This window comes from Ictalurus punctatus, chromosome 10 (genome assembly GCF_001660625.3).
Source record: "Ictalurus punctatus breed USDA103 chromosome 10, Coco_2.0, whole genome shotgun sequence".
Lineage (NCBI taxonomy): Eukaryota > Metazoa > Chordata > Actinopteri > Siluriformes > Ictaluridae > Ictalurus > Ictalurus punctatus.
Window position 1 is genome coordinate 5092082 of NC_030425.2, and position 26600 is coordinate 5118681.

At 41.9% G+C, this 26600-nt stretch overlaps 1 protein-coding gene across 1 annotated transcript in view; it reads right to left on the reverse strand.

The window, feature by feature from the left end:
- Positions 1–25580, reverse strand: part of grin3bb (glutamate receptor, ionotropic, N-methyl-D-aspartate 3Bb) — a 61212-nt gene extending 35632 nt beyond the window's left edge. Inside the window, exon 1 of the mRNA XM_017477617.3 lies at positions 24243–25580. Coding sequence (XP_017333106.1) covers positions 24243–24701 — 459 coding nt within the window. The 5' untranslated portion in view covers positions 24702–25580. The remainder of the gene's footprint in view (positions 1–24242) is intronic.
- Between the last annotated feature and the right edge of the window lie 1020 nt (positions 25581–26600).

A 26600-nucleotide genomic window follows, 5' to 3' on the forward strand; every position in this document is an offset into this window, starting at 1 on the left:
ATGAGGCACCTTTCATATCTCGCATATCTTTCAAGCTTTCGTATCTGTGGCGTATACAGCCTCAGACCGGTGTCCTCGTGAGTGACACTCAATCAGAGAAAGCAGTGGCTTCATGAAGGCAGGACTAACACGTGAGCCAAACACAAGAGAATTCGTTACAACTTCGGAAACAATAACACAGTCTAAATGTCCTGAAGAGATATTTGCTCTAATGCGTGGGATGTAATACTTCACATTTGAGTACATACCTGGAGAAATAACTAGAGAAACTCTGAATACAAGGGCTGTTTAGGAATTACTCCCAAATGACCGGCCCAAATGCACTATATGAATAGAGATTTCTCGGCAAACAACACTGTGCATAGTAACACATCAATCGGGGTCTATGACGGAAATTTAAAACGCCGTGAGGCAAAAACTATAATATGGTGAACTGGTGTGATGGATATTTCTCCTACCATATTACATGAATATTAAAAGGAGAAGGAAAAAAAAAAAATCTAGTCAGGGAGACAAAGAAATGCAGATTTCTGTGCATGTGTGGAGACCTTAATGCAAATGGAAGATATCTCTAAAGCCCGACAAAAGATCCCGAGAAGATTAAAAATGCTGCACAGGGATTTGAATGTGTTCAGAAATACAGCAGATAAACAACGGAATACGGAAATGAACACGTATCTTCAAAGATCTAACAACTGCTGATTAACAGGATGGAATAAATCTCTCAAACCATGGCACTTGAGGACTCGGGAACACGAGGAGCTTCACTGAACTAATAGGAGACAGTGTTAGTGAACGTGCTGAACGGATAAACAGAACCCACGCTAGTAATGAATGCTGGGATATTTGTTCTACTCAAACGCTGGATTGAGCCTTTCGGGGCATTCGATTGGGTTATTTTCTCAGGCTTGGGAAGTTTTTGGGTAGTTTTGTGTAACCCGATCGTTGGGTTAAGGGCTGGGTTATTTTCACTGACAGCTGAATCAATGCACCCCTCCCCCACCCCGACGCCTCAGCCCAGCTCCTTGGCTCAAATTAACTCAGTGCGGACTGTTCGAATTCGCCTCAGATAGAGGTAACGGTTTTCACTCGGACGGATTTATTTGGAGAAACACACTCAGGAAGGATCTATTAGATCCTTACTAAATTATAGATCTTCCCATGACCTTTTTGAAAGTTAGCGATAACGTAGCATTACAGCTGTTCGCCATGCTGTAATACAGAGAGTGGGTTAACGTTAACTACATTTAGCAGGTGTTTTGAACAAGGCAAGCTGTAGTAATTAGCATTAGGAGGATGGGTTAGAGCCGTGTTTCTTCATGTACTGGGTGAATGTTAATGCTGGGTAACAGGTGCAGACGGTCAGTGGCTAGCGTAACTTAGCTAGCTCAGTAATGTCGAGGCCAAAAGTTCTTCACAAGGTTAACGTGATGAAAAGAGAGGATGCGGTTTATGTTCTAATGCTTTCCATTATCTCCGTAATGTTGGCTCACTTTAATTAGGTTGTTAAAAAAAAAAAAAATTAGCAGCGAGGTGCTAAAGGCGGGAAAATAAATATTCGCAAGTCAGCTCGATTTTCCTGGTGAGTCTACAGCGCCATTTTATTCATTAGGAGAGCGGAGCTCACGCTTCCAAAATTACACACTTTCTCAGTTGAAGCCCGAAGGCATTTGTCCATATTTTGTAGCTAATAACTACCCAGCACTCTTTTTGCTCTTTTACAGCTCTACAAATGGAAGGGAGTGGGACTCCTGTCTTCGCAGATGGCCGAGAGATTTGTAAGAAGACTCCAAATCTTACAATCTGTTAAATGTTTAAATGATTTGAATAAATGTCCGCTGAATTCCACGCAATAGTTTGTGTATTTTTTGAGCATTTTAGTAGCATTTTAGCATACAAACAAATCGCATTATAGGATAATTGTAGGGGAACAAGTATAATCAACACACCTCTATTATTTTTCAACACATTTCTGTGTGGAAATGTTTAACACAGAGCACGTGTTAAATGCACTAACACGCCGATTGTGTTGAAAGCGACACGAAATGTGTTGTCCTGAACTAGATACGTATCATGTGTTAATTTTTATCGCATCTGCTTTAAGAGTGAAGGTTCGTATGAATATATTTATCAATAAAACCATTACTGCTACACTAGAAAAAGCAAAGATGTGCGATAACTGTCCGGTTTACACGGCACTAAACGCACCGTCTTCGTTAGCTTCGGCGTACACGTTTGTAACGCCCACTGTAAGTCGGATACTCGGTTTTTTTTTTTAGATGTTTTAAACGTCTCCTTTGGTCAAAATCTGACATTTTCTTCCTAAATACACGACTTATTTGAGTCATATACTTCAAAGGCTATATATAAACACCGCTTTAGCAGCTCTGGCAATACATTTCTGAACACCTTCTTGTGCGTAAATAAGGGAGATGCCATGTTGACATGGTATTTGTTTATAATGTGGTAGATTTGACATTTACAAAGGGTAAAAAAATAACCCTGAAAATATTAACCCATTTATAAAATCAAACGAACCCAGCGTTTTTATAAGAATGAAACCATCCTTTGGAAAAAAACAACCCATTCGCCGGGTTAAAATGAACAACCCAAGTGGATGGGTTCATTTAACCCAAAATGTATTCTGTCCTATATTTACTCAGCCGTTGGGTTCAAAATAACCCGATTTGGGTTGTTTTTAACTCAGTGTTGTTGTTTTTTTTTTTTGTTTTGTTTTTTTAGAGTGCGGCATACAAGAAGAACTGTGGACATGGGGTGCAGGGGCTCCATAGTGAAGCTAGGCTGAATCCACATGGAAGCTGTATTTAGGCATATTTAAAGGTCCTGTGGTTGAAATTGCTGACAAATAGGACAGGCAGTAGGAGTAGAGGACAATGTTGGGTCATATCTCAAACACAGAGGCAGTTATCATTATAGGGCCAGCTATAAAACATAAGTAGCATATATTTTTCGTATTTACATTCATTCATTACTTCATATCCCAGTCTAGCCCAGATTTCATAGTAAGCAGCAATGTCTGAGTAAGATGCTTTGTAAATAACAGCAAGCGCATCACCAATCCAAGTGTAAAGATTCAATGAAAGATGCTTGTAGGGTAAAATAACAGTAAAATTCACTAAAATGATGATTCATATCTAGAAACGTTCTCTAGTTAAGAATAAGTCCTCATGGTGTGAAGATAGAGGGAGCATGGCCTCCAACAATAGTGAGGCATGTACTCTTCAAAGCAAAACTATTTTCTCCAGTTGCTGAATTTTGTTTCACGCCTCATATTGGCCAGTGGTGGGGAGAATCACCTGGATAGCATATTTCTGGAAAGGTGATCAGAGATATGCTCGGTGCCCAGTGATGCCCAGGTAGCAGGATCTGACAGGCAAATTCAAAAAGACTGGAAGACCAACCGAGAGGTGGACGTCCATGAACACCCACTGACGAAGGCACAACCGACGTGGTGCGTAGAGTTTTGGGACACCCAGTATTGTTGGGAGCACTAGGGTGAGTAGTTTTAGCTTCACTCTCTGTCCTCTGTGACACGCCACTACCTGCTCTCATGGCCGACAGTTCCCCAGCATCCACCGTCCAATGCTGCTCTTATAACCATGCACTACACGGACAACCTCGTGCCTCAGGGCCGGCTCTTAGAAGGGAGACTTCTGTAACTCCGCATAACACTCCACTTTGCCTTATTACTTATACCTACATCCCACATCTCAGCCATTCAAAGACTCTTTAAAAGGCCCTCACAGTCTCTGACTCTTTGGGCAGCACTACACTAGTCGAGTGCTTTCGCGCCACCACTTCTACAATATTCCCCAGATCTCTCTGACATCTTCCTCAGTTTGCGCTAATGCCGTTTTGTAAAGATCCTCTCAGCCAAGTTCAATCGCTCCTGGATTTTAGTGTTCTAGCGTTCCGTTTGAAAATGCTCATTAGTGTCAGTTCATGCTCTCTGTGTAGTGTTTGTGTCTTATTTAAAACCACCGAATTCTCTCGAAACCCTACTTACAATTATGGGTTGAAAGTATACGATGAGCCCAGTTTGTATTTTACATTCATTAGATCGTTAATTAGATGCATTTACCCGATCTCATTTTAACCGTCAACCGCTAAGAAGAGCTCGGACGAAATTGTACTGCGTTGCATCATAGCGCACCGCGGATAAATCGTACCGCGTCAAATGTTTCCTGCTTAAAATGCATCCTTCGTGCATCAGATCATCGCCCATATACAAGACACGTGTCATATCTTGCCAATGCACAGAACCTTAATGAGACACCGCGGTATCAGAAGCGCCGCACATTACTTATGTGTTGAGATGAGTGAGGACACGCTGAAACTGAGATGCAAGGAAGTCCAAATACCAGAGTGAGCAGATTACTCGGATTGGACCGGAGACCAGATGACTAAAAACAATCCGCACACAGCAAGGAGACGCTGTAGCGCGCTTGTAGCGACTGCAGGAAGTTGTGTAGCGGCACATAACCAATTATTGCAATTCTCCAGTCGAGGTATCATACCCCTGCAAACAGTTTAAACAGCCTGTGTAGTGTAAGACAGCTATTTGCAGTATTCGTTTAAACGAGCCAATCGCTCCTTCTCAGTTCCCTTTTGGCAAATCCAGGCAGAACAAATAAAACATTTCAAAACAGTTGTCCCTCGGACAACATAATTAGTCGAGTAAATGGCAACAGCGACACTGTTTAGTGTAATGCTCTTGTATCATTCTAGAAGGAAGCCATACTTAGCGAAAGTGTATTGGGTTAAGAAAAGTTGCATGGAGATCTGATGCTTTGAGCCTGCAGACATCCTAAAAGCCGCTGGCAGCAGCTGGACTCATTAGCACAGTCGACAGTTCCTGCTTCCCATGGCTGGAGTGCATCGCTGGTGAAAGCTGTCTGCACTTCGAAAAGCAATGCCACAAACTCCACACCCGGCGAGAAAGTAGCGCACCTGAGATACTCACAGACGAGTTGCGTGAACAGAGTTCAATACTGAAACTGTGCACATCGGTAGTCAGACCCGAGACATAAGTACAGACGTAAGTGCTATTCAGAATTTAGGTCAGATTTACACGTGCAGATTGGAGTCTGAGTAAAGCAGACGTGTGTCTCGGTCACACGTCCTTCCGACTTATACATGTTTGACCGTAGTGTGATATCAGTTCAACTGAGCAGCAGTGTTAAGTCCAGACATTTGACGTCGTGCTGAAATTCATGTAAATACACACAAATACCTACTGTATGTCAATATTTGAAGCCAATATTAAGTACATAAATTTGACCCTCTTCATACGTCATCGTCCTTTCTTAACGAAGTCGCTTCATTACTGTCCAGTCACAGGACTTCACAGGAGGACGATGGAGCAGACAGCATCGGCGTAGACACTGCTTATTAGGCGATTTTTTTTTTTTTTTTTTTTTTTTATGGATCAAGTTATAAATTGAATAAAAGCTGGAAGCATGGTTAACGAGCGCCTGGTCAGCTTATCCTTTAAATCGCTGGCACGTTTTCACTACAGGAGAGCACATTAAATTACCCAAAAACTGTGACGCATTGGTATAATGAAATATTGGAATAATAACGGAAGGAAGCAAAATAGCGAATTCGAAGCTTGATAACGTAGCTGATATCTCGCGCACTCGTAAGATTCGGTGTCATGACACTGATTTAGAATCTCGTGGCTTCGCTAGTTTGTGCACACGATTAAGTGTCGGTGGAAGAAGAAGACAAAAAGGATGGGCTAGCTAAAGTTATTTATTTATTTATTTATTCTTAAACCTGATATAATATGAATGGAAGACACATTGTTAACCCTCGACTTCATGAATGAGTACATTTACATAAAACACGTTTTTATGGATTTGTATTACTCGAATTAGTTATCAGTTATCGGTTACTTGAATTATCAATGGGATTGTGTAGTTGGTACATTGTAGTCAGATAACGTTTTTTATTTATTATTATTTATTTAATTTTTTTGCCACTTAGTAAGTTATTTCTTCTACAAAAAAAAAAAAAAAAAATTACTAGTACTCGAATGGATTTACAAAATACATACAAGAATTCATTCATGATCCAACATGTTTTGTGGGACGTATCGTTTTCATTCTTTCTCTTGAATTGTTCATTCTTTCTCTAGAAACATACATTTTTAGAAAATAAGGTTGCAAATGCAAAATGTCTGACATTACAACAATTTTTCTTACTTTGAATGTGGGGAAAAAATTTAAATGTACTATAAGAGAACCTTAGTGTGTTTTTTTTTTTTTTTGCCTAGGTTGTGAGTTCAAGTTCAAATCCAAACCCCAGCACTGCCAAGCTGCCACTGCTGGGCCCTTGAGCAAGGCCCTGAACCCTCAACTGCTCGGCTGTATACATGAGATAAATGTAAGTCGCTCTGGAGAAGAGCCATAAATGTAAACGTAAATGCACGTCCCACAGTTCCATAGCAGGATAGCATATTGTTGCCGCAACGGTTAAATTTGACCATTTAACAGAACATTAAAAATATATGCATTTGTTTAAATGACAAAAATTTTTTAAATGTTATCTCAGATAGTGTTTACAATTTTTCCTTTTTGCGTAAATTTTGGAAAAACTGAATCGTGTTTCGAGAGCCCTCCGATGATGACCTTCACCATGCCATGTGACCGCAGAAACGGAAGTGCTGTTTGTGATAGTCATGTGACGTGGCATTTTTCGTTGTTGTGCTGTTGTGTCAAGGTTAGTGTCAAACAGTAGTTTTGTATTATTACCTCTTAAAAACTCGGAGATCGATTAATTGTTGCCCTACGGCAACACTACGCAGTAAACGGTTACATTAAACAAATATACAGTAATTACTGTGACAGTTACAACTAGGATTATTCACATACTTTTATTAGATGTTTATTCCAAGGCTTGTGATCTCATTCATACAGTATTTCATCATATTCGCATTTAGATTTTTTAAATGGTATTTGGCTTACATCATATTACATTTCAGAGCAAATGTAATATGACATCTTCAATCTGCATTTTCTCTCCGTGATTGAATTATTTATTTTATTTTCTTGATGGCTTAAAGGCAAGTGTTTAGAAGGCAACTTTGGAGGCGTGAACAACGCGCATGTGATTTGCATAATTTGAATGCTGCACTCAGAAAATCAGCTTTGAAGGTTATGAATACGTCTCATTTAACTCGTAAATATCGACGTGACTTGCTTTTACTTTTCCGAGCCACCACACAATGAACAAGTCGTGATTTTCCATACGTATTACGGTGGACGGTTTCCTGCTTCGTGCATATTAAAGTAATTCACTAAATGATAGGCTGATCACTCCAAACTCTCTCTTCATCCTTAAAGGATGCAGTGCTGCAAACTACTACTTCCACCTGCTCTAGCACACCTGATTCGACACTCCAGGGGCTTGCTAATTAGCTGAATCAGTCGCGTTACAGCAGGGAGGAATTGAAGCGAGCGTTCGACGTATATCGTGCCAGAAGGATTAATATTCATTGGTTGGGCTTATTCAACATTAATCAAAATGATACAAGCACCGTCAAACCGTTCACAGCGGAAGTGAAGAACGGGGGAACTCTGTGGGATACGGCGGCGTCAGCAGGTGTCAGAGGATTTCCTGTCACAGTGATAAATGTCTGTGTAATATTTCACAGACCTAAAATGAAGACAGGATAACTTGGAGCGCTGCATAACACCAATTACAGTAAACAACGTTACGGAAAAGTAATGAGAATTAGATTAGACAAGGAAACACAGTAAGGGTGGTTTACGACAAAAAGTGAAGGATGCAGAGATTTTTTTTTTTTTTGCCGAAATGTTTTTGACGAAATGAGAGAAATGCGGAAAATTTTGACGGCAGGTCTTTTTTTCACTACAGGTTTGAATACATGAACAGTACAATACGTGTACAGTATAATATTTCTATACTATACCATAAGTTACAGTCGCAAATCAGGTTTATTGTCAAATTGTACAGATTTTCAGCTGGTTGCGATGAACAAATCAAGCAAAAGCAATTGAAATGGTTCGACACGACGGATACTTCAAGTGGTTTCCCCGAATTCAACTGAAAATGCGACTTATAATGATTTCTCCAGTCTCAAAATTATTCACCCCGCTGAATAGAATCCCTCACAACAGCACAAATACACAAAGCAGGTGTTTTCTCAAGTAATGCATCTGATCAAGGGCTACGTTGGTTGCACCAGGTGTGGACACATGAAATACCTGAACTGGCTAGGGGCAGAAAATGTATGAAATACCTGGACGGGGCAGAAAAAGGAAGCTTTCAACGGCTGCAGCCAGATTTCTGGGAAGGCAGGTTGTGAAAAACCCTCGAGCGACTGCAGAGGACCTGCAGCGAGACTCGGTGTAACAGGCACTGAGGTTTCAGTGAGCACAGTAAGGCGCGTACTAAACGCAGAAGGTTTCCATGACAGAACTCCAAGACGTTCACCGCTACTGACCCAAAAGCACAAGAAACGTCGCCTCAAAATCATATAAATAAGAGACAGAAGTTTTGGGATTCTGTTCTGTGGAGCGATGAAACAAAACTGGAACTTTTCAGCACGATGGATCAGCGGTACGTCTGGAGGAAGAAGAATGAAGAAAGAACACTCTGTCCACAATCGAGCATGGTGGAGGCTCGGTGATGCTCTGCGGCTGCTTTTCATCCTCCGGCACTGGAAACCTGCAGCGTGTGGAAGGCGAGATGGATTCACTGAAGTATCAGGAAATCCTAGGAGAAAACGTCACGCCGTCTGTGAGGAAGCTGAAGCTCGGGCGTCACTAGACCTTCCAACAGGACAATGATCCCAAGCGTACATCAAATTCCACCAAGGTTTAGTTGCAGAAGAAGTCCTGGAAGATTCTACAGGCCCGTCACAGTCACCTGACTTGAACCCCATCGAAAATCTCTGGTGGGATTTGAAGAAGGCGGTTGCAGCACGCAAACCCGAGAATATTACTGAACTGCTCATGAGGAATGCGTTAAGATTCCTCAGGAAGCTGGTGTCTGGCTCTGCGCCTCATTTGCAGCAGGTCATAACAGCAAAAGGGTGCTCTACTAAGTACTAAAGACACTTGCCATGAAGGGGTTGAATAATTTTGAGATTGGAGAAGTCATCATTTTCAGTTAAAATTTGGGGGAACCACTTGAAGCATTATTTCAAATGCTTTTGTTTGAATTGTTCATCGCAAACAGCTAAATTTTGACAGTAAACTTGATTCGCAATGGGGGTTGAATCATTATGATCGCAGCTGTATTTGGTTTATTTATTGTAAACTTGGTTTTCTAGAGTAAAATCCTAGCGTCAGTAATAAATGTTTTATTTTCCTTATATCGTAGTTTTTCCAAACAAGATGAAATTAATTCATGTTTTTAATTCATTCATTTATTTATTTTTTTATTTTACATTTTTAAAATGTTTGTGGCATTTCAGTATTACCATCTTAAATAATATAAGTAACATATTTTCACTGTCATAATCCAGTGAAATCCTCACGGTATTCAGATCCCACGCAACAGTTTCATACTGCTCTCTGGTCAAGTGCAGAAAGTTTACAAGCTAAAGCCTAAATGACTTTCTAATGAGCAGCTTGGCGAGTCTCTTAGGACAATGGCTGCAAGAATGAAATCCCGTGGCTCAGTCCTACGAGATTTTAATATCAGTTTAATGCATGTGACTACTCCATGCTGTGAATTTGATACACTTTGACTGAGGACAAATCTTTTAATAGCCTTATACAGACATCAGGCACAAGCCTGGCTTGAATACACTGCTTTTCCTCCATCAATTTCAGCATGCATACCCACACCGCTTTGATCCCACATTCTTAATTACGCCTGTTAGTCTCCACTGTGTAGTACTGCGTTTGTAGTAACAATTCCACCGTTGGAAGTTTTTTTTTTTTTGCTGTGCACAAAGATTTATTTACAGCGCGTACTTCATTGCTGCATAATCACATCGACGCTCGGGCACAGTGGGAAAGCATTACCTACTGACGGTATTTACATTACCTTCATTTTTATTTCGCTTCCCCGATGAGAGCTCAGGGCTTTAGCGCAGCAGCAGAGCGCCAGTACAGGTGCTCAGTACAGAGCTTGGCTAATCAAAAGTGCAGAAAGTTCACTTAAATCCCAAATGACACGCTAATGACTAGCTTTGCCCCTCTGTTATGACAAAGGCTGCAGGACTGAAATCCTTGGGCTCAGACGATGCTCTGCACAGGATGGATGTAGGGGAATTATTGCATGGCTCCAGTCCAGCTTTCCTACTTCAAGGCAAGTCATCAGCAGAGATCTTGCTAGCAGGGAGTAAAATACCAAGAGTTTAATGGTGCAGACTAATGGTGAATGTAGTTAGTAGTGGTCTCTGACGTGGGCAAGGCAGGAAATTGCTCAAGCTGACACCGGTACGTCGCATTCTGTATAGGAGATCGAGAATCCAAGTGGTATACGATTTCTTTCCGCCGAACATCTTGCCCCATTAAATAACGTCGCTGATTGGTTGCCATCTGTCGTCATACCGCTGCCTCCACACGCATAGTCCAAGAACGAACGCCACCATCAAAGTCAAAAACATACCGTAGCTTTGACCGCTAACAATCAAATGCACTCTGCAAAAACCTTGATTTGCAAATGACACGCATTTAAAATAAAAATGAACAAAGTCGTCGCAGTGATATTTAAGAAGTCATGTATGGGGGAGGAGAGCAGAACAAAACTCCAGGTTCAAACAAACGACGTAAGAGATGCAGATGTAACTGTATATTTCCATTTATATAGTATGTTCAGTTCTATTTTCGACCATGCCTTAAAGAACGCAGGAAAGGTCAGTGTTAACTTCAAGGCTTTGATATGCATGTAAATAACTGTTTTTTAGTTCATTACTTTTAGTTGTTACATCCTGAATGGGATGGGCACCATACACACCACACCACACCACACACACACACACACCTTCAAACACTCATTCACAACTAGGGGCAATTCACAGTCAACAATCCACCTACTAGCAGGTCTTTGGAAGGTGAAAGGGAAGTGGAGAACCCCGTGGAAACTCATGTGGACATGGGGAGAACATATCAACCCATCACATAGACAGTAACCAGAGCTCAGGACCAAATCGAGGACCCTAGAGCTGTGACACAGCAACACGGCACGCTGCACCACTATGCTGCCATGTATATATATATATATATATATATATATATATATATATATATATATATATATATAACAATTTTATGTATCTCCTGGCATTATGGAAGCATCTGGTGCATTCATATTCACTCGCAAACTGTCTCATTTGCTTGTACAGCAAGACATATCTGATTATATGAACTTTCAGGAAAGATGCGGACCGAAATTCAACACTAAGGTTTAGACGCTCGATTTCACACGTGATAGATGTTTATCAGTTCATTAAGGGTTTGACACAAATGAAGGAGTTCAGAATCAACCTAAAAATATAGTAGTAAGAATATTTGTTGTTTTGTTCTGTAGTGCTGTGAGTTCTGTGGAAAAACAAAACAAAACAAAACAAAAAAAAAACAAGCCTTAGGGATGTGACATATCTGAAACAGGCTTCTGCGACCGAACCGACTGAATTAAAAATGAAACGGAATGAAGAATTATGCCCAGTATTAGGCTTTAATAAAAAATTGGTCAAAGTCTCTTGATCCTTAAAATATGCTGTATTGTAATGAGAGTATCCCTCATGTGTGAAGGACAATTATACAATTCCCTTAAAATCCAATCAGAGCAGTTAAAACGGGAAATTTAGAACTGATTTCGTTCCCACTTTTATTTATCTTTATTTATTTATTTTTTCCCTCCCATGGTAAATTGGACATTCGCACAGAAGCTCTTGTTTTTTCCACAAAGCGAGTCATTTTAGTGATTTTATCAGGGTTGCTCTGCATCTCCGTAGAGTTCCACTGACTTATGAACTAGTCTCACTCCTCCTGATGAGGCGTGGATGTTGCTTCATGAAAAGAGATCACCACAGGTGCTAATGTGGCATATAGTTTGCGCGTACAGAGTATCTGCAGGTATCAGCACGTCAAATCGAATACCTTTTAATACCATATTCAAGACATTTCCAAAACAAAGTAAGACCTGCACGTCACTTCGATCATGCTACAAGATACATCGGCTATAACGGATCGTGTTCACGCATATATACATCCATTTCTGTAAAACTATACAAAAGCGAACAGAGAGTACACTATAGCAGGGTAAACTTCTATAGAGGTGGATGGGAGACCAGAGCAAATATCTTTTTTTTTTTTTTTTTTTTGCATTACGATAAGTTCCAACAGTGAAAGAGAAAAAAGAAAATACAACCTGTATTTCCTTTCCATGACTTTCCAAGAGAGGAAATGAAATATAGAGAGACGGATTGCGGCGGGCAGAAGAAGAAAAAGATGTCAAATTTACCATCGCTCCCTCAGCAGCGGTACTAGGAACAACCCTCGCAGCAGTGTTTACAGCAGGGTTTTTTTTTGTGATTTAATGTAATTAGGGTAATGTAACAAGCAGTGTTATAAATATACAAAGATTTTATATTAAAAAAAAAGAAAAAATATACATTCATACACACACACACACACACACACACACACACACACACACACACATATATATATATATATATATATATATATATATATACACACACACACACACACACACACACACACATATATATATATATACACACACACACATTATATATATATATATATATATATATATATATATATATATATATATATACACACACACTCACACATACACACACACATTATATATATATATATACACACACACACACATTATATATATATATATATATATACACACACTCACACATACACACACACATTATTTATATATATATATATATATATATATATATATATATATATATATATAATATAAATACACACACTCACACATACACACACATATATATATATATATATATACATATAAATACACACACTCACACATACACACACACATTACATATAAATATATATATATACACACACTCACACACACACACACACACACACACACACACATATATATACTTATACATATATTTAAGACTGTAGACACTGTGGTCTCTTCACCCAGGAGTGAGGCTGTTGTAACTTCACTATTCTCCGGCCACACACGGCCCTCCAACACATTTACCTACAAATCCTTGTGCAGGAGATAGAGCTTAAAAAATCATGAAAATGACAAAATGAAAGAAGAAGAAAAAAAGAGACACCCAGCATTCACATACTTGAACTGCCGTCGTAAAATAAATCGATAAAAGCAAGCAAAAGTGTCTGCAACTTCATTCAGCTGGTTGAAGTGTTGTTGTTTTTTTCTCCCTTCTTGTGAAAATAAAGGACAGCAGCCCACTCAGCACACAACGACCCTGTACTGACTGACTGCAGGAATCAGCCCAAGCTCGACACGTTTGATCAGACACAAGAGAATGAGTCACGACAGACGGTGCACTTTTAACAACTGACACCGGCTCAGAACGAATGACGAATAAATCTGATTCGGTCAATAAATCTGATTCGGTGTTCGTCTCAATCGAAGCTTCGGTTCAAACGGACGAACGAGAAGAAACAGCAGCTACAGCTGCAGCGACAGCGAGGAGAAATATAATCAGTCCAGAAAGCTGCCAAACTTCCACACTGTCAGTTTCCATGTGAGCTTGAGCATGAGTTTGGCTCGTCACAGTAAACACTGGGCAAACAAAAGCTAGAGATAATCTGGCATCTTAGCAGGATGAAATCAAGACAGATTGTATATATCACATTCAATTTGCAGGAAAGAGAAAGAAACAATGGGAAAGAAAGAAAGAAAAGGAAAATATATATAGTGAAGAGAATAAGCTTTTACGAGTTTGACCATGTCGGTTCAGCGGAAAATGATGATTATACGATACTTCTGTATGATACTGCGTCCTGATTTGTATCGCGGTTCATTTGGTTTCGACTGGGGTCATATGGTTTCGACTGGGGTCATTTGGTTTCGACTGGGGTCATATGGTTTCGACTGGGGTCATATGGTTTCGATTGGGGTCATATGGTTTCGACTGGGGTCATATGGTTTCGACTGGGGTCATTTGGTTTCGACTGGGGTCATATGGTTTCGATTGGGGTCATATGGTTTTGACTGGGGTAATTGGGTTTCGACTGGGGTCATATGGTTTCGACTGGGGTCATATGGTTTCGACTGGGGTCATTTGGTTTCGATTGGGGTCATATGGTTTCGACTGGGGTCATATGGTTTCGACTGGGGTCATTTGGTTTCGACTGGGGTCATATGGTTTCGATTGGGGTCATATGGTTTTGACTGGGGTAATTGGGTTTCGACTGGGGTCATATGGTTTCGACTGGGGTCATATGGTTTCGACTGGGGTCATATGGTTTCGACTGGGGTCATTTGGTTTCGATTGGGGTCATATGGTTTCGACTGGGGTCATATGGTTTCGACTGGGGTCATTTGGTTTCGACTGGGGTCATATGGTTTCGACTGGGGTCATTTGGTTTCGACTGGGGTCATATGGTTTTGTGTTGAATTTGTATTCTGTTGTAGTCATTTCATTTTAGGTTTGAAGTCATTTTGTTTTGTGTTGTAGTATATATATATATATCCTATAAAATCAGTTTTACATATATATATATATATATATATATATATATATATATGTAAAACTGATTTTATAGGATTATATTGGGTCATGTTGTTGATCAGACGGTTCCCTGTTGGACAAATGGTACACGATCCAGTGCTCTCTCAGTGCCGGTCCCAAGCCTGGAAAATGGCGAGGGTTGCGTCAGGAAGGGCGTAACTCCTCGAAATGAAAAAGGTGTATTCAGACTCTTTCATTATTATTTCTTCTTCACATTTTATGTTGCAGCCTTACACTTATGTCAGTCTGATATTTTTCAGTTTCCTCTTTTTAATAACGCAATTGAATCTGTTTTTTTGTTTGTTTGTTTTTGCTTTGTCATTATGGGGTATGGAGTGTAGATTGATGTGGGGGGGGGAAGAGCAATTTAAAGCATTTTAGCATGCTAGGCTGCAACATAGCAAAAATGTGAACATACTGAAGGGGTCTGAATACTTTCCGTACGCACTGTACACTCACTGGACACTTTATTAGGAACACTATACTAATACTGAATACCGGGAGGGTACGGCCTCGCTTTGCTCTCGAAACAGCCTCAATTCTTCATCTCATGGATTCCACAAGCTGTTGGAAATGTTGCTTTGAGATTCTGCTTCTTGTTGACATCACGCACTTCCTGCAGATTTCTCAGGTGCACTTTCATACCGTGAATCTCCCACCATCCCGAAGGTGCTCGAATGGATCCAGTGGAGAACACTGAACTCGTCGGGATGTTCACGAAACCGGTTCGAGACGCCTCGTGCGTTGTGACATCATCGTTCTGGAAGGAGCCGTTAGAAAGGAGCTTCGTGATTGGCAGATTAGATCATTTCATGAACGAGTAGGTGTACAGACGTTCCTCATAAAGTGCTTGGTGAGTGTATATACACCGTGTACAATGTTCAGTTTGTGAGGGGGAAAAGAAACAGAAAGAATACAGGAATGAATGAATGAATGAATGAACGAATGAACGGAGAAGGGGGAAAGCTTTTAAAAGATTGGCCACGGCTGAGAAAAATGAGAACAGATTTATTCCGTTATAAGACGGTTCTGCGTCCTGTTTGCCTTCCAAATCATTCTTGTTTCTTATCAGTCATCCTCTATTATGCAAATGCACTCTGTGTCCATCTGCCAAATAATTGGTCTCCTGAGTGAGTGTGTGTGTGTGTGTGTGTGTGTGTGTAAATACAAACTGATGTACAAATGTCTATAGCCTTGTCTCTCTCATAAACTCTCTTTCTCTCTCTCTCTCTACTGGTTTTCAAGGCAGAAAGGTAGATTTAGGGTGGTCAAATGGACACCCACTCACACACTGTTCCACCCTTTGCCTTGAGGAAAAGCAAATAAGGAAAAGGTCCACTCATCCTGTCAAAGTGGAATAGCTACTATAACAGAGGACTGGGAAAAAAAACCCCCAAACAAGCGTGACTTCTCCCGACTCACTAAACAAGAGGAGTTGCAGATGTGCTGCCCTCTGCCAACACCACTGGGGAGATTAGAAGTCCAGCCTGCCCGTGTCACTTTGAGGTATTTTGGAAGTAGCGAGTGGAAAAGCTGGCATTCTGGAAATGGTGATCATGACCTGAACAAGAGGAGTGCAGCATCACTCCAGGCCGGCTAATCCCAGAGGTGGCGTGGCAGCGCTGCGTGACAGGCTCTGGCACGCTTACAGCCTGTCCGGAATCCATCAAGGATGTCGGCTGCCAGGAGACCGTCAGAGGGGAAGACTGAATTAGCTCTGAAGCAGCGTGCCAACATTCGCCATCCTATTTCATGCTTCTTTTTTTTTTCTTCTTCTCGCTGATGGCATCAGCTGAATTCTTTATTCGCACCGTGAGGTAATAACAACACGTACGAAGTTTGAAACGCATGCTGAGGTGACCATCTGCATGTCCAGTCACCATGTCCAAAATGGTGGTCATTGTGCTGTCTGGCTCACACACACACACACACACTCACACACACACACAACAATTAGCTAAAACTATCAGAGCACTGCCATGTATTTTAATTACTAAATACGTTCCTTTGCAGAAGCAGACTTGAATACAGTATCGGAGATACGTGGGATCACTGGATCGGGTTCACGTCGCTGTGAAGATCACCTCCTTAGACAAGCATCGTTTTAGTTGATAAATATGTGCAGGCCAGGAGACACGTTACGCTTCAAAGTGACCATGAGACATTCCCAAACCTGACAACATCACAACATTATCTTAACACAACATCACTTCACACAACACCACGACTAATAATGATGATTGTAATTGATCGTTAATTGTTGTCCTGCATTTTGTCTTGTGTTTCATTTTGTTTTGTGGTTCATTTTGTTTTGTCTTGTTCATTGTGTGTTGTGTTGTCGTGCATTGTGTGTTGTGTTGTGGTTCATTTTGTGTTGTGTTGTGGTTCATTTTGTCTTGTATTGTGGTTCACTTTGTGTTGTGTTGTGGTTCATTTTGTGTTGTGTTGTCGTGCATTGTGTGTTGTGTTGTCGTGCATTGTGTGTTGTGTTGTCGTGCATTTTGTTTTGTGTTGTCGTGCATTTTGTCTTGTGTTGTGGTTCATTTTGTCTTGTGTTGTCGTGCATTGTGTGTTGTGTTGTCGTGCATTGTGTGTTGTGTTGTGGTTCATTTTGTCTTGTGTTGTGGTTCATTTTGTCTTGTGTTGTGGTGCATTTTGTTTTGTCTTTTGTTAATTTTGTCTTGTGTTGTGTTTCATTTTGTTTTGTGTTAGTCATTTTGTCTTGTGTTGTAGATCATTTTGTCTTGTGTTGTGGTGCATTTGTTTTGCACTGCAGTCATGTTCGTGTGGTTATCTTCTGTTTTGTGTTGTTTTTTATGTTGTGGATCATTTCGTCTTGTGTTCTGGTCACGTTATACTCTTCTGCATCTCTCCGCCCCTGTACCACACCAACGTTTCCTTTACTCCAGAAGATCAGTTCTTTACCGGTCATATACCATCTATATTACATTTCAAATGATAAGTTTAAACCTGATCTTTTCTTCCAAAACCACAGAACACACAGCAGTTACAGTATCCGGTCGTACAAGCTTTGCCTTACTGTACCGTCTAGCAGTGGATTAGTTCCCTTTGGGGTGTTAGCGGATGCATCAGATTGCACGCAAAGATAAATACAACGTAAATACAGTTTTATCAGATGATTTGTTTTTGTTTTTGTGGGGAAGAATTCAGTGGGGCTTTAAACGATCCCACATTATGTTGGGGAAAAGAAAGCACGGCTTATGTACAAATGTGAAATGTAGAAGTTACTCAATGGTTTAAGAGCTCCTTCTGCTTATTGTACCGTTACATTTTCATTGCTTTCATTATCTGTAAGCGTGCATCCCAAGAATGCCCATCCTTCTAAAGACGAATGAACGTAAAAGCTATGCTAATTCATTCTTATGTCCCAGATCAATAAAACAACAAATGAGAGTATTGATCCGAGACCTTTTATGTAACATTGAAAACTCATAACTAATTCATAACTGATAAGACGAGGCATGCTTTGGAGCGCGGTGAAGAAGAGGGCAGATCAATACGGCGATGTCACTGTATATCGGGCTAACGGCTAACCGTTCCTCCGATGGCGAAAAAACAAACAGACTTTCGAGCCAGTCTCTACAGCCGGGTGCACACGGTGCGATTTTCAATAGTCCTTTCACGACTGTCGCTTGTCAGACTGTACGGACGCGATCCGCGCCGTAAGCCGTGTCACACTGTAGGATTACTGTCACGCTGTTGTCATTCACGTCAGTCAAGACGTTAAAATAAACAGACGCACGCAAGAAGACTCGGAGAAGCCACACTACAGGACTGCGCTTCAGATCGTCGTCGAAACTGGCGATCGAGGACTACGGGTTTTCACCTAGGATTATAGGAATCTTCTCCGATCCTCCAAATTTGTCCCGGACGCCCGAATGGTGGCCGGAATCGCACGGCGTGCCCCCGGATCGACGGAGGGAAAAGACAGAGAACGCTCTATCGGGAGACAAATTCTCGTTTGTTAGGACGGCGGCCCCGCGATTGTGTCAGCTCTCGTTCCGTACGATTTCCCGCCCGACGCTAGCTTTTTAAAGTCGGTCTTCCATCTCCGTCCGCGGTGATATTTAAGAAACGTGCACTCTTCTAGAAGAAAGGCACTAGCTTCAACATCAAACTTAATCAGCTGCCTGACTGTACACAAAATACACAAGTACAGCTTCAGCGGGAGCAGGATGTTCGTGCAATCAGCTTTCTGTCAGAGAGATATCTCTCTGTGAAGCCTCCAGGCCAGAAGGCAATTCTTCCTATCGCTCTTCCACACCTGCGTGCCATTACGACTTATCTTCCGCTGGTTTCCTCAGTGTCCCTTTCTAGGTCTCCTTCAATTTTATACTTATTAGGACTTTGCTTCTCAGGCCCTGACGGGCTTCTATTCAGTAAGCAGCTGCCACGTAACCAGACGGGTGCTTTCTGTAAAGTTTAGCATGATTGTTGCTACTTCCAGGATTAGATACTGTACGGTAGGACTGTGTCAAGGTCAGTGGTGAGAGTTATCTGTGCTTGACCTGTCGTGACAGCATCTTTATCAAATAAAGCTAACAAAGTATTCCCGCCAGGGGTTGCAGAAACCGATCTGCTAATATATTCACCAGTCGCCGCTCGGGGGAGGTTGATTAGTTTGGACTGTGGAGAAAAACGTGAGGCAGATGGTTAAAAGATGCAGACGGATATGGTAAAAAAAGAGGCAGGCTTTGATAGAAGAGACGTCGGAAACGTGTCGCTTTTGTGGACAGGAGCGCACGAGAGTGTTTCCCACCCAACCCCTCGCCCGCTCGAAAATCTTTCTTTTTGTAGTCCTTTAAAGTGAAATAAAATTGGAATAAAAACGCTGACACAGCGACACAGTGAAGTCGGTTGGGACCGGCACTGGTAAAGTCAGACCAGTGGTATATCCCGGTTCAAAGAAGCCGACGCAGACTAGTTTTCGGATGCTACCGATGCTGAAGTAGAACACGGTGGAAAAACCTCCCATACGCCGCTGTAGACATCGCTCTTTAACCTATAAAGAGCTTCCTTGCAACGCTTTCAAAATCGATGCTTTCTTTCATGAGCTCATCCAAAAGAGTGCGTTTTAATAACTGGTATCTTTAAAAAAAAAAAAAAAAAAAAACGTGTCGTGGTAGCACAGAGATATTATTTTGCACATTTGTTATTTATAGTTAAATAACAGGTTCGAAACCCACCTCCACCCTGTGTGTGTGGAGTTTACATGTTCTCCAGGGATTTCCTCCCCCAGTCCAAAGACATGCGTTGTAGCCTGCCTGGGATTTTAAATTATCCGGAATGTGTAAGCGATTGTGCCCTGTGATGGGGTGGCACCCCGTCCAGTGAATTTTCCATCCATCCATCCATCCATCTTCTATAGCGCTTTATCCTTTTCAGGGTCACGGGGAACCTGGAGTCTATCCCAGGGAGCATCGGGCACAAGGCGGGGTACACCCTGGACAGGGTGCCAATCCATCACAGGGCACAATCACATACACACTCACACACCCATTCATACACTACGGACACTTTAGAAACGCCGATCAACCTACCGTGCACGTCTTTGGACTGGTGGAGGAAACCGGAGTACCCGGAGGAAACCCCCGCAGCACGGGGAGAACACACGAACTCCGCAGTGCATTTTGTTTTTCGAAAATGCTTTCAGATTCGATGTTTTTAAATGCGAAACGTAGAGAGAAAAAACCCCCAAACAACATTGTGATTTTGATCTAATTCGAATATACTCCATCCGTATTCTAATATTGTACGTCCGTCAGCGTCTACGCCGGAAATGTCATTTGTAGCCCGTGTGCTGCTCTTAATGGACGTGCAGTTTGACACGTTCTTCGCTGTACAAATTAAACAGCCTAAAAACGGAGATTCCCTTAAGACACCTGATGCTTTACCGATGTTAAAGATGACTACATTTTTGAACTACTGGTTGCCTTGTCATAATTTCTAGTCCTGCAACCTCTAATTCCTTATATTCCATGTTACAGTGTGCAACCATCCAACACACATCCCACCCAAAATGCCAATTTCATCAAAACTGTAAGAAGAGTTTGTAATTAGGTCACTGAACCGATCCCCTCCCCCCTCCCCTGTTACATTAGTACGTGCACCCATGCTTGGGGAGCAAATGAAAACTTTATACCACCTTGTAGAAAGTGATGAAGCATGTGCACTGACATTCACAGAAAATAATTACTCTGTGTGCCGTCCTGAACAGACCGGACAGTATTGAGAGATAATTGGCTTTCATAGTTTTGATTAAATTCATTGATTTCTTCGTTTTCCTTCCTGCGGCATTCCTCCGTGAACTATAAATATGTGCCGAAAATATTCATTGACCTTCCAATTGGTAGCTGGTTATTCTGCAATATAATAAAGATGACAAATCGATAAGGGCAGTGTTTCACAATTCTGGTCATGGAGTCTCCTTGAACTGCAGATCTGCAGCGCTGAGTGTTTTCCTTTTAAGAGCGTAACTCTTATATGCTTTAGAACGTTCGCCTCACACCTCCGGGGGTTGGGGGTTTGAATCCCGCCTCCGTCCTGTGTGTGTGGCGCTCGCACGTTCTCCCCGTGCTTCCGGGGGTTTCCTCCGGGTTCTCCGGTTTCCTCCACCAGTCCAAAGACATGCATGGTAGTCTGATTGGCGTGTCCAAAAGTGTCCGTAGTGTGTGAATGTGTATGCGATTGTGCCCTGCGATGGGTCGGCCACCCCCACCTTGTACCCTTGTTCCCTTGGATAGGGCTTCAGGCTCCCCGCGACCCTGCGCACGATAAACGGTTCAGGACGACGGATATCAGGTTTGTCGGAGGCAAGAAACGTGATAAAATGTGCAATGGATGCATCAGTACTGAGAAAATCCGACAAAATGAACCCCACAAAATCCAATCGCACTCTGAGAATAAAAGTCTCCATCTTAAGTATTCGTCACATTCATCACATTTCCTGTCAGCAGGTACACGCTCACATTCCTCCCTCTCATTCCTCTCCTACATTCGTTTTTACTGTAATGACTAAAAAGACTCTGTCACGTACTGAACAATACGCTTTAAGACAAATACGCTCAAAGACGCTAGGACTTTCTGGGGTTAAAGATCCCACCTGGAACCCTATACACTTCAGAAAAGCTTCCAAATAGAATTGTCCAGCTGCTAAACATCAAAAGAAGCCTTTTTTTCTTTTCTAAGCATGGAAGACCAAATCTGAGTCCCTTCATCATTCCCCCATCACGTAAGCGCATATACACCACTCCACCGTTCTAGCTCGATTTGAGATATAACGCATATGTTATGAAAACGCCGTGCGCAACCTCGTCATCTAATATGATATTCCGTATCTGTCTGAGCTCCTGTGTCTGAACTGCTGACCAGAGCTAACCTTGCACAACACAAAGCCTGCTTTGAAAACCAGCTGCTGAAGCACTCGGACCGATCTGGTCTGATCCCCACCCCCCACCAGTAAAGTACAGTAAAGTAACCCCGTTCGACTCCTATAGAACTCACATTCCGGCTACTACGCTAATGAGATTCATGGTGTGAGCTTAATGCTGCTGTGTCAGAGGAACCTGTACACTCTGGGTCACGGCCTTCAAGACACACGGGGTCAGAACCAATGTGGACAATGTCTGGTTCTGAATCAGTCTGGTTCAGAATCAATTGCTTTTTGTCATGTGGGCCGACAATGAAGGAACCGTAATGAGCACAAATACAGGCCTGTGGAATAATATCTAATACGATGAAACCATGTAAGGAATCAGAAGAAATCTTTAGAACATATCATACCGGACATGTTATATTTCGTATCATGCACGGCAGGTTTATGCTTAGCTTGCTGTGCTTTGGTACAGCATGACACCGTGATCGAGCACACCAAGGGCAGAGGTTCTTCAGGTGTCCCTCTGGGAGAACCCTTAAAGGTTCTGTGTAGATCCCTACACACTGTTACAAAGGGTTCCGAGTACAAACTGTGTTGGAAGCGAAGAACAGTTACTTATCCAATGAACCCTGAAAGAACCCAAAGACAGCTCTATTTTTCGTTAGTATAGTACAGTATAGTGTCGTACAGTGAAATGACTATTCAAATAATTATCGCACACACTAAATAAAGCATTGTAGCTGTACAGCGAGGTTTGGCACGCTAACTTCGACACGTTACTCCGAAGTGCCTGCGTTCTCCGTGGGAATATTCTCAAGCGCCAACCAGACAGACATGAGAACTGAACCAGCATCATGTGATCGAACGGATAGTATCGGCAAATGCACTGAAGGACATATCCGTGCGGTCCTACGCACTACGGCATCTCCGAGCACTTCTACAGCAAGCTGGGGCTTTTCTCTCTCAGCGTCTCCGTTAGATCGTAGGTCGTCCTGTGACAGCGTGAGAAAAGCCCTTTCAGAAGCTTTGAATAAAGGGCTTCAGACTGCAGTGTAGTTCAAAGCTGCTGAACTATCCACAAACACAGAGCTCGACTCCAAAGAGGTTTTAACGGAAAGGATTAAAGAAATAAAACAAACGCCTTAGTTTAAGCAATGTTTTTTTTTTTTTTTTTTTTTTTTTAAACAGTACAAAAGTGATTTTAACGAGTGGATATTGAACAAACAAATGTGGGTCCTTTCCCAGCTGTGAGATTTACAGCGTGTGAGATTCTCCCCCTTTTAATTTCTTTAAGTACCTTGTGATGTAAGTGGTTTTGTGCTGGTGAGGCATGCCAGTTCCTGCAGTACAGCCAATACAGGTGCAAAACACACAGCACACTTCAATTAACTGGAAGACTATATGATATTAAGTCTGAGAAAGTCAATAAGGCAGGGCCAAATGACAACAAGTCAAGGACAAGGCCATGCAATATATATATATATATATATATATATATATATATATATATATATATATATATATATATATATATATATATATATAAATATATGCAAAGCAAACAGCAGTCTAGAAATAGGTTGAGGCCAGGAAGCTTTTTCATTTACCAACATCAGAACTTCTTCAAGCTTTTAAAAAAAAAATAATAATAAAAATGCAACATGATCCATGCACAAAAATATTGATCTGTGGAATGTGTTTTGGACCTGCGTAACAGCTGGATGATGGATGCACAACTACTGACCCGATATGCACAGGGTAATCTCATTAAGTGAAATACAGACCGCCCTGTTTACGGAAGTAGGATATTTTGGGAGGGGAAACGCACGCACGCACGCGAGCACGCGCGCGCCTGGCAACAGTTGGCTACGACTGGCGCGCAAACGCAGCAAAAATGACCAGTGTTTAATATATATATATATATATATATATAAATATATATAAAAGGAAGAAAAAAAACTCGGAGTTTTATTTCCCAGGACAAGAATACACAACATATTCAGCAGTGTATGCATTAATAAGCTGTTCAGTTTTTAAGTGTGCGCGTGCAAAAACATGCCCAGTTTCTCATTACGCATTGGGGTTATGGGAATGGAGAAGACGCGTTACCTCCGTTCTGAGCGCCTCTCCGTGCTCGAGTATGCTCACGAAGGGGATTTCCAAAAACGACGACATAAATTCCACCTGCACGAGTTCGTCTTGGCTCTGGGGGAAAGCGAGCACCGCTGAGACCCCCTGCACCACTATGGACTGGCACAAGCACCGGAAGAGCGACTCGGGGTCACCGCCGGCCGGCTCGCGCGCTACCACGTCCAGACTCAGGTTGTAGGGCAGGATTTGGCTTCCGCTCTCGGCCATGGCGCTGAGCGCACGGTCCAGCGCGGCTCGCACGCGCATGGGCCGCCGGGAAGGCAGGAGCACGCCGAGGCGCACGGTGTGACCGACCTGGGCGAGCACGCGGCACGGCTGCGGGTGCGAGTGGACCGGCACGATCATGCACTGGAGCATCACCTGGTACAATCCGAAGCTGAAGAAGTACGCCAAGAGCCCGGGGCAAATCAAATTCATCCTGCTTCGCTCTCACGCGCAATGAGGCATGATCAAAAGATTGCATTGCTTGCCTCGTGTTGCGTTCCCTGTCCCTTTCTTTCCTTTTTTTTTCTTTCTTTCTTTTTTTTTTTTTGGCTTAAAAAAAATCCTTTATTTTCAAGGAAAGGAATGTGCGGGTGCTGGATGGAGTTGCGGCACGAATGTGTGGGATGCAACGGCTCAGGAAAAGAAGGAGGGAGGAGGGAGAGCGATGGGAAGGCGGAGAAGTCTCTCCAGACAGACACGGGACAGACAAGACGAGTTGACAAAAAATTCCAAATCAGATGGATCTTTGTGTGTGTGTGTGTGTGTGTGTGTGTGTGAGAGAGAGATTAGTCAGTTTGTCAATTATTTATTTGACCCAGTTGCAGCCAAATAAACTTTCAATCAAATCCACCCCAATTCTGGAGAATTGTGAGTGTGAGTGTGTGAAAGTGAAGTGAGACCAAATCAAATGTACAGTCCCTACAGCTATAATATCATAATGTCTTTTCAGTAGGAGAGAATCACATCGTGTTAATTCTTACGTCTGTTAACGTTAGTCATTCAAATGGATCATCAATATTCGATTATTGTTCCTGTCAGGTGCTCCGAGACGAAAAGCTGAAGGGATCCTCGGAGACATGAAGGCGCCGGGTGAAGCTGAACATCACTGGGTGACGACAGCACGCGACTGCAGCCAACGACGCGCCTCCGACTCGCTTCACCGGATCGATTCCTTCTGTCCGGTTAAACGACTCGGACCATTTCATCCTTGTTTTGATTCACCGCTCGGAATATGTCCGAGTTTCCACCTATATCCCTACAGTTACCAACCATGACAGTTTCATACAATGGATTTGTTTATAGAACTAATAAACAGATGAACGATCCTGTAACATGGAAGAAATCGAGGTAAAAAGTATTCCATACATTTTGTACTTAATGTAAATGATGTAAACAATAACAATCCATCAGCAAATATGCATACATGACCAATCAGGAAAAACCCACTGTTGTCTAACTTGGGACATTTTTGTTCATTAGAAACGACCCAATTACTCGCTTCGTTCCGATAGTTTTATTTATCATGTGTAACAACCTGGGAAAAGCCTTCAGTGAGGTCGGTTTCCCTTTTGCATGTATTTCACATTTAAAGGTTTCATTCCGACTCTGGTGCAGGAGCACAGTAGACATTTGAGAGCGAGTATCTGGATATCTGAATTAACGAGGTTTAGATCTGTTTCATTATCCAACAACTTGATCAAAGTGTGGCACTGACTGTGTGAGAAAACCTCACTTACAGCTAGCAATGTTTTAGACATTTTGAGGCAGAGTGTTTTTGTTAACCTGGCTCGTCACACAACACGAACAACAACAACAAAAAAGTCAATAAAAACAATTCTTCTGTCATTTTGCCGAAATATCGTATGGTTATGGTTTCATAAAGTTTAATAAAGTGTGTCAAAGTATGTTACAGACAGAAAAACGATTTTGGCCAACACTTGATTTTATGTCTTTTTTTCCCCCAGACTACCAAACATACAGTCCGGTCCATAAGTATTTGGACAAGGATGCCATTTTTTTTTTTTGCCATTTTGATTCTGTACACCGCCACAATGGATTTGAGAGTCGAAGCATTTGATATTTCTTTGCCTTGAGAAGCTCTTGGGTTGATTTCATGGTACGTTTCGGGTCGATATCCGTCTGTACTGTGAAGCACGGTCCTCTCAGTTTTTCAGCATTGGACTGGATCTGAGCAGAAAGTGAAGCTCTATACACTTCAGAATTCGTCCTGCTTACTTCTATCAGCATTCACATCATCAACAAACACCAGTGACCCAGTTCTATCGGCAGCCGAAACATGCTCATACTCAGGATCATGAGCCCTTCCTTTCC